Below are 9,767 nucleotides of genomic sequence, written 5' to 3'. Positions count from 1 at the left end.
GAGAGTAGCTTTGCAACTAGGCTTTACTTAGAGAAGAAATCCGTCTTTCTTCCGTCACGGTAAGCGGGTTCTTTCTAGGACTGATAGTTCAGTTCAAGCGTATCATAGATCAAACTCTTTCAAGCCTTTTTTTTTTAAGTCAAGCTTGTTGCAAGTCTTATGGTCCGAACAGAGTAAAGAGCCGGCACTCCCGGAAGCCTGTGGGGAATGGGGAAGGAAGACCAGACAGAGCTTGAGCCTGAGAGAAGGAACGAATATCGCTAAAACCGAGACTCAGGTCAAGGAGATCAGATAGACGTGACTTTGTTTCCTCGTATGGAGAACAAATCCTATCTCTTATCTCTCTAGTTTCGGAACTCTTGGTAAGCTAAGTTTCTTTGAATATACCTTTAAAGTAAATAAAGTAAAGACCTTTCTTTTACGCCAACTTAGTTATGAAAGCGGAACCCGCTCGGAAACCAACTTGATCGATTCAGTCCTTGGATTAGGTCCGGGTAGAGAACAGGTAAGGGCGGTAGCTTTTCACTTTAGCCGTTGTTATTCAAGGCCTTACTCGTTTAAAGCTATTTTGATCCCCTCTTCTAGTTAGGGAGGCCGTAGATGAAAGCCTCTTCAGTAAACTCTTTCCGCTTCCGCTTCTGAATCTGGATGGCGGCTTTGGTTGGAGAAGAGAGTGTTTCAGTTACGGTTTAGGGCTAGTGAGTTACTATACGTTCGTGAAGGCAGACAGGCGCTCGTAGACAGAAAACCGTTTTCGCAGAGCGACTTAGAAAAAACCACTTCTTGTTTTGAAAAGCGCTGCGTACAGTTCTGGGGGTTGTAGAACAACTACTTCTTTGCCCTTCTTTTTCCGTTAGCCAGTATCGAGACTCTAAGACTCCTTGCGCTTAGCCCACCGCAGGTGCTTTGATAGAGAGTCACTTTCGGGTTGTAGGGCGCAAGGGGATCTTGAATCAATTCCCTCTTTGCCAGTAGCTAGTTTAGATATGGCAAGCGGTTCGAGTCAAGTGTCAGTTAAAGAACCAATTGTTGGCCAGAGTCACAAATATGAAGTAAACGACTTGACTTGCTCTTTCTTCCTCTTACTACTCCTTGCCTCTTCTGGAAAGTGACTTTGACCAAATAAAGTATCCTTCCGTATAGGGGGCTCTCGCAGTAGTTGTTCTGTAAGGGCCTTCATTAGCGTGAGAAGGCGGTGAAAGGGTATTGAGCTAAGAATGCAACTATAGGGCAACTAGAGAATGAGAGGGGCTCACTTGACAGAGTGCCGAGCATTGTTCGTCGTGCTAGTTCCGCTACTCCAATTCCATAGGTAAACTAAACCTTCTTTCTCTTGCTTTCGGGCCTACGTCTCTCTTTCAAGGGTTCCACTTTCTTTGCTAGCTTTGGGCAAAGGAAAGCGAATATGTAGTTTGTAACACTCTTTTTCCTATAGTGTTAGAGTCACGCACGACTGTGACCGCTCGTCATGAATCGCCTCCATCGTCCTACAGTACTTGCTAAAAAAGAAGATGAACATTCGCTTTCTAGGTGACAATTCTTCCCATCTTCAAATCCAAGGCCGGTTTTGGGTACATTGATCCCTTCGTCTCGTCACGACGGTTGCTAGCGAGCGAGTCTGTCCGGCTTAAAGGGGGGTGCCTTCTCAGCAACTCGTGTAATGTCGTCCTATGTTATGTATGAGGTGATTGATCTCTATGGTTCTCGCCGAAGGTTAAACAAGCGTTAAGCTATGCGAGGGTCTTTTAGAGAACAGTTCGTGGGGATGATACAACTCATAGTCACTTTACAATTAAATCAGCTTGTTCAATTTCAGTGATGATGCAAGGAAAGGAGACAGCGCGTATCAATGATGTGCTCTATCTACTAACTAAAGTAGAAGAGGAGTCTTTTTTCCGTAGCGAAGATGGGGACTCAAGGTTGAGTTCGAAGAAATGCCAGATGTTGGACTGGAGATCTCCACAAGAGCTTGAGGGGGCGTGATAGAATGTTGGCTACATTACATTATAGGGCCCAAACTATTACCGTGTGTATATAGCTGTCATTCATTGTATCACTTTCTATACTTGTACAGATTTTTCAGGATTGAGATTTATGGTGACAGGTGGGCGAGAGCGCTACTGTCACAAACAAAAAAGAGCCGAAATCAGGCTGTCAGGTTGATTGCGTTACGTTACAATGTCTGAAGGTCTGAAGGGAAAAGGGTTTGAATACTTTTTTACTTACAACAAACATTCAGAAGAGAGGTTGAGTGCTCAGTTGCAGTGTCTTTGCAAAGTGAGCGGCAGTCGTTGGGAAAGGAGCTGGCATGGTTTATAACGACCCATAGGCTTCGAGCAAGAGGGCCTTGAGACATACTTGGCTGAAAAGGATGGTGTTTGGCCCAGGATCTCACTAGAACCTATGCATGTGCGAAGTTGCGATGCTGTAGAGGCCGACGACGTGTCCTGGGGACACATGGGCGTGGTGGTCCGTGCGAGATTGCTGTCACCGCAACTACGGAATAGACGCCATGATGCTTTGTTGTGGCAAATGGGATGAGTTTGGATGTTATGTCGGGTGTGGCGATCCGATCAACGAAAACCCATCCTGAAATGACGTAAGTGATAGAAAGAATCATTCAGTAGGCTAATCTTGACAGTTCCATTGCCAATCTAACGAAGTGCTCTTGGACGACTCTTTTAGATTCCGTAAGTAAGTCAGTAATTACTAGTTAACTTGTGAATTTGTCAGCGACATTCTCTCAAACTCGATCTTGAATGAAATCATGGAATTCTCTCCCAGAGCTGCGGAACTAACGACTCTATTAGAAAGTCGAATTACCAACTTTTACCAAAGGCAAATGCACTCAAGGGCCACCTCTGAGAGTGAGACATTACGATGGCAGCCAGTCTTCTGGATTGGATCAGCTATTCTTGCAGCTTTTCTTGCTTTGGCGGGAGCAGCATGGTTCTTGGAGTTGACGTATTTGTTGTATTTCAACCTATTTGGGGCTCTATATGGGTTGTTAATTTATCTATCTCTCTATATAGAGATTAGGTGGCGGGTATATGAAAGAACGACATTAGCTATTAATAACACTTGGCTTTTCCAAAAGATGAAAAGTGCTTTCACACTAGACAGACAAGCTATCATTTTCTTTTTGCAGATAGGTTACCTTCTAACGAGTTTTGGACTTTTTGTTTGGGCTTACAAACTCATGTTTGTAAAAGTCGAAAAAGGGAATTTAGTAAACCCCCTTCAAGTTATCGCCCAACTTGCGGGTTTTTTATTTTGGCGATGCTCTGTCAGAGTAAGATACCTTCTCCTTCTGTCTTTTTTCTTTAGCCTTTGCTGTAGTCTGCATTTTCAAGGCATAGATAGGGAAGTCCTTTCTTTCACGCTACTTCTCTTTCTTATTGTCATATTTTTAATTCCTCTTGATTATGCCTATTTTATCGTCTTTTTGGGCTACTTCCTCGATCAGGGGCTGGCGAAGTGGGGGTTCTACCTGGCTTTTCAACAAGCGGGGTACCACGCTCTCTCATTCGTTTTTGAAAGAGGGCAATCCAGTGCGACCTCTAAGAAACGTATTTTATCTTTTCTCTTTCTACTCCTTATTCAAGCTTTTTTTGGGTTAATCTATTTTGGGGATTTATATTTTGCAGAGCCTTTGAGGCTAGCCGCCCTGTTGTCGGGGGCCTGCATAATTTTAATAAGCTCAGCGAAGCTGACCATGTGGCCCTTTATACTGACCAGCGGGTTCAATTTAATTCTAAGCCTTTTTATCGGAATAATGTCATCCCCTGGTGACAAAACAACTACCATATGGGGAATCCCCCACGGAATAATCATCTTTGTGTTATTCCATATAGGGGCCTTTTTTGGCTTCTTTCTTTTCAGGGAAAGTATCCCCGGAAGAAAGCAACCATTAGTCCCCTTTTTTTTCGCCAGTCTTTTTCTATTACTTGGCTCTTTTCCCGAACTTGCCTGGCTGAAAAAGTGGATCGAGGGTATAGACCTTCTTCTGTTGTTCTTGGGTCTTTTTTCTTTCATTGAGGGAAAAGGGGTCGAGTCAAAGACATCCGAAAACTTAGGTCTTGGGAATGGTGCTAATAAGGTGAAGGCTAATATCTCGCCGAAAGAAAGGTGAGAGGGGTGCCGAGATTCTGGGCAGCGGGATCTTCCCATCATGATCGATTAAAGGCAAAGTCGCACTGAGATATTGGTTCGAATCCAATTCATGATGCTAGTTCAGAAGGACTTTTCATTCAATCGAAGACAGACATTGAAAACGTCTTTAGAGAACCAGCTAAACGCTTTCTTGCCTTCGGCCTTCTCTTAAGACTTTTGCTCATACTACTCTATGAATGCACTAACATTTCTCTCTGTCTAGTACTTCAAGTAGTACGTCGAAAGCCGTCGTCGTGAGAAAGAATATGAGAGCAACGGAAGACCCTGAGATACTTACCCTCCAGGGAACCCGTGCTGGAGCAATGTAACAGGATTATAGAAAGGATATATTTCCACTTGGTTGAAAGAGTGAGGTATTAGAACTAGTAGCTCTCTCTTTCTTACTTCAGAGTAGGTAAACCTGAGTGAACTCATACCCTTAGGGGCTGAGACTTCATCGGTTCTTTTATCCGTGCTTCGTAAAGCAGGAATGCAAGGCGGGATAGTGAAAGCACCCCTTAGGCTAGCTAGTCACACAGCTTGAACTACTCTAAGTCAGAACTCAACAACTCAAGAAGAGAGAAGCCAAGCATCACCCTAAGGAAGATATGAGATCAAGCTGCCGATTCCCCGCATCCACTCTTGAACTCAAGAAGTCAGAGCTCAGCAACTCCTCTAGTCAAAGGTGCCCTACGGGGAGGGAGAGGTTGACTTCTTCTCTTTCTTATTAGAATCTAACGTTTTTCAGGCCTAGAGGAATTAGGGACACGGGCAGACTGCCAGAGCTTCTCTAGCTAACAGCTGCTTCTAGGCTGAGAGCTCGTACTCACATCGGATACGAAAGCACCGGAGTCAATAGCAGCCTCTTCTGCGGTGCTTATTCCCACAGCAGACTCAATAGCTGCGGTTACGGATTCAATTGCTAAGAGTTGGACAGGGCGAAAGCATTGCTTTACGGGGCTGACGTATACTTGTCACCGCTACTCTTTCTTTTGGCCTGATCTAGAAAGTTATGAGTGATCGCTCGTGTCGTGGGAAGGCAAGACTTATTTTCTTTAATAGCTATGAGTGGTGGGTTTCTAGTCCCTCTATAGCTTTCGTTATGGGGTCTATAGCTAATGAAAGCTGGGCCTGAGACCTTTTGTGACTGATCGATAGATGTGACCGTACTAATAAGCGTAAGCGAAGTGGGAAGTTCAGACCAAACAAGGGGAGCTTTCATGGTGCTCCTATGGACAAGACTTCCTGGCTGCCTGATAGACAGAATATCCCTCATCCGAATATGCGTTCTGTGCCAAAGGAGTTTGAGAAGGACCGGGGTTATGGGAAGGGCTCTTGGAGCTAGATCCCTACTAATCGAAAAGAGTGGCACTGGGTCCGAATCAGAATGAGCAAGGCTACCTGCATATGAGTAAGCAATGGATCCTACTTACCAAGAGAAAGAAAGGACTCACATGGATCTCTGCTTGCTTTCCCCCTGAAGCAATACATGACCTTCTATCTGATCTCTATAGGCATTCCATCCGCTACTTTGGAAGCTAAGGATCAGTAGAAAGACCCTTTCTTCTCTATAATAGTGATACAGTTTATTCAGGGTCTTAGAGATTTGGATTAGACAATGTCTTCCCATCTACTATCGGTGAGTGAAAGCCGTTTGCCATCTCCATTGGAAGTACATATTATCTATAAGACCTTCCTGATTGACGATATACATGATTGCCCCTTTGCCTGTCATGAGATCTACAAATCATGTATGTGAAGTTAGCCGCTGAAGGGAAGTCTAGATCGGAAAACTGATAGCGGTTGGTGTATTGGAATAGCTCCTTAGCCCATTCCGAAAGTGAAACTACTTTCCTGCTCTCTATTGCCCGATCCCCTCTGCTTGGAGCTTCCTATGGCTTCTTCTGAGCTACTGCTGTCCTGCCTGTTTGCCCGTTGCCATATGCATTGGATGGAAGAATCCTTTACAACGAAGATATCTCGACCGAAGAGCAGCTATATCGTACTGTGGGAGTGGTATCGCTTTTTACCTCGAAAGAAGAAACAAGTAGTGCATTGGATGTGACATGACAAGGGGCTTCCTTTAATGCTTTAGGCATACTAAGGTAAAGTGGTTCGACAGACGGTAGGGTACGACTGAAGCAATCCGATGGCTATTGTACATGTACGTGGGGTTGCAAGAGAGCATAGGAGCAAAGTCAGATTAGAACACTCTCCAAAGAAGTCCGAAACGGATATTTTTGTATACGGAGACCGAGCTTCTATTCTAGAGGTTCCAGAGGGGCTGGCTTTGAATAGCCCAGAGGAAGAGGTCTATGAATATCCCAGTTTAAGTAGAGAGGGCCTTAGAGAGGAAGGTGCATATCCTGTGAAAGCCTACAAAGCAGATAGAATAGACGAATTGCCCTATCAGCTATCAGAAAGAGGCCAACAAGGCTTAGAAGTAGCTGTTAGCTTCGGTATTGAATTAGCTTCCTTAGCTTAGCAACTATAGATAGAGATAGGAAGGACTATCGGTTACGTCGATACAGGTTTCCGCGAGAGAACTCAAACTATAGGTTCGTCCAGGAACTATTCGCTTTTAAGTCAACTGATGCCGTGGGTCAAGCCCTTGTTTAGGCAACTACATGGGTCAACTCCTTGTTTACGAAACTAATTCGACTAAAAGGCGAGGAGAGCAGGGTTTCGCAGATAAACCGGGACTGCTGTGGTCCTTACCCCCTAAGAGACTTCTTTGTGTTATCGTTCAACTGCTGCTACTCCCCGAGCATCAGCAGTATCACTTGCTTTGCTTTATCGCTTCTCTCTTTAGTGCAATCAATCACTAACCGACCGATCAAAACGGGTGTTCTAAAGCTCCTACGGTCCCATAGAACAAGGATTTTCGTGTTCTCCCCTACAACCCCCTGAGGAGAATCAGAGCGAGAGGAAGCCTTCGTTCAGCTATCAGTGCAGCGATCAAGAAATAACGACGAGCGGAGGAAGCAGATTGGGAGGGTGGCCATATGTATATACCAAGAGCTAGTCTAGCTCTAGCATCAAGAACTACCCTTGAAGTAGCATCTTAGAACTCCTTAGTGGAGTCTAAAGGCACAATTAAGGCCAATAAAGAAGCTCCTCCAACTTGTTCCGGAAAAGGCTAGTCACTGCTAGTAGGGGAATAGTCACTTCCTTGAAGTTCAAGGCCTTAAGTTCTACCTCCGGAAAGACTTAATCCATTCACTTTTGGCCTTAAGGGAATAGAGGAAATGAAATGACTAACGAAACCAAGTTTTCGGGGAAGTGACTTCGTTCGGTTACAGTCTCTCAGGGACAGATGGGACTCTTTCTTTTTGCTTTCTTCCTTCACTTCGATCTCTGTCACAGGAGCTGCAAGTCTTTGAAAGAATCCGCTGGAACTAGTGAGCGAAGGGCCTTACTGCCAGAGCTAGTAAGCTATATGAAGCAAGAAAGGAGAGCTAGAACTAATGCCACGGTCTATGTATTTTGACAAAACTTCTCTCGTCTATCTCCATCTGTGAAAAGGGTTGGCAATCGAGAATCAAGTTAAAAACTGGGAAAAGGATACCCGGACCCAGGCATCCTTAGATCTTTCGTTTTTTTTCTCTCAACTTTTTTAGTCCAGTTGATGCTCATCTTTCTGGTATGTCCAATCTCAAAAGGCGAGATCTGACCCTACTCGCTGTGTACTTGACTCCAATACGTAAATATAAAACTCGGGTAGGGGTTTTCTGTCCCTCCGCTGATAAGGCGGCTTCTAGAGCACGTGGTTCTATCATACTACTTGTCTAAGGAACCAACAATTGTTGGAGGATGGTTACGTTAGGGACCTGATCGTGGACCACCCTTTTAGCGTTCTTTCTCGTTATTATGCCTATGATCATTTCTCATCTTATCTGACTGAAAGTGAGTGAAGTACCTCTCAGGCGAGGGGTACGAACGGAGTCAGAAACCTCCCCGCGCTATTCCTGAAAGAAAGCCTTTTACCGCCGAAAAAGACGCCATTCCCTGAGTTACCAGTATGGAGCCACCTTCTTCGCATGCATGCCGTTAATCAAGAATCGACCGTGTTTTTGATTCACGAGTGGTTTCAGGGAACAGAACCACAACCCCTGTTCCGGCGACCTCGGTAGTCTTGGCAGCCAGCCAATTTGCCGGATCAATGTCCGCCTTCTTGTATTGATGTCCTCCGTTCGTACTTAGACAAGCTCATCCGTTCGTCATGTTGTTAGTCTCACTCTTCTGAATGGTTACAGGACTAAGTGGAGTATGGCTAGTACTCAGGAACTCTAAACCCTTGAAGTTGATATGTTTCAACTTCTTCCCTGGCATTGGACTCATGACCTTGATTCCTCCATGTCCGAACCTGTTGACCGTGACTGAAAGGGTGGCGGCAGGAGCTTATGCCTGAAAAACGCCCCTAATCTCGAGTCTACCAAGTCCCAGGCCTCACCAGATCATGTGAGGAGATCGATAAGCGGTAGGAAGTTTCCTATAACAAAAGAAACTAGTTAGATGAGACAGACATCAATGATTTCGAACACCACTTACACAATTCTCAGTTGTTGCTCTTTATTGGGAGCAGCCCTGTGGCACTAGGCTTGAGGGGTTGAGAGTGCTATCCTCTGATTGCACAGTATTCTTCCCGCTATTCAATCTATTGAATTGAGTAAGGGCCGGCAACTTCTTTACATTATTACAGCCTAGATTATCTTTTCCACATACTATATAGAATAGGATAGGAGTGAGCGGAACACCGTCAACAGAGTCGACAAAGCAGTCATAGGTAGCAAGACAGAGAGTTGGATTACCAGTCCACCCTTGCTTCTTTCATAGGTAGGGGCTTTCACCACTGCAAATTGTTCCCTTCCAGCATTCATTAAAGAGTTACCGGTACTCCATCCACAGTGCTATCTACGGATCCTTTCCCGGTTTCGGGTTAGTCTTAGTCTCCCTAGCGACTTAGACACAAGTTCCCCCCGCCCTCTTTTATAGATTATAGCAGAAGTAAGGTGTGTGCGAGTCTAGTTGTCACGAGCAAGTATTTCGTCTTTCAATAGAAGAACGAGTGCGGTCCTGCGCTTCTTTTAGTGGGCTAATAGCCCTAAGTCAACGGTTTAGTTACCATAGCCCTACCCTAGTTCAAAAACTTTCCTTCTGAGATGTCTGTTCTCATGTGCAGATGAAAGGGTGCTAGGCCAGAGAGTTAATTCATCCGCATCTCTTGGTGGTTAAGCCTTTGTGGCTAGCTCTGGTTCATTTGACCTATGAAAAGACTGGCATTAGGATAACCCAGCTCGAAAGGATGCTAGGGATGACAAAGAATCGACTGAATCATTGTATTGTGCGCTAAGTGGCACACTGCTGTGGTGGTTTTATCGTCCTCATCGAAAGTAAGGTTCTGCCAACCTTACCTTATCCGCCTACGAATTTTTGGTTCCAGCGGGCAACCAGGCATACCAATCGAATGCCGTCTCGCGGAGGGCGCTTACGAAAAGACGTATCATCAAAGCGTCGTTTCCGGCAATACCCTCAGTAAATGCCTTATAATTAATGACAAATATGCTACCTAGTGGCGGGACCCTCTCCAGTCAAAAGACTGCTGGTTGGAATCA

General features: G+C 45.0%; 1 protein-coding gene across 1 annotated transcript in view; it reads left to right on the top strand.

Moving 5' to 3' along the window:
• Positions 1-4,588, top strand: part of LOC116190023 — a 6,169-nt gene extending 1,581 nt beyond the window's left edge. The window contains exon 1 of the mRNA XM_031519701.1: positions 1-4,588. This exon is cut by the window's left edge and continues 1,581 nt beyond it. Within this exon, the coding sequence (XP_031375561.1) occupies positions 2,768-4,132 (1,365 nt within the window). The 5' untranslated portion in view covers positions 1-2,767 and the 3' untranslated portion in view covers positions 4,133-4,588.
• The last annotated feature ends 5,179 nt before the right edge of the window (positions 4,589-9,767 follow it).

The sequence above is a fragment of the Punica granatum genome, unplaced genomic scaffold (assembly GCF_007655135.1).
Source record: "Punica granatum isolate Tunisia-2019 unplaced genomic scaffold, ASM765513v2 Contig00107, whole genome shotgun sequence".
Classification (NCBI taxonomy): Eukaryota; Viridiplantae; Streptophyta; class Magnoliopsida; order Myrtales; family Lythraceae; genus Punica; species Punica granatum.
This window is presented reverse-complemented; position numbering and strand designations above follow the sequence as displayed.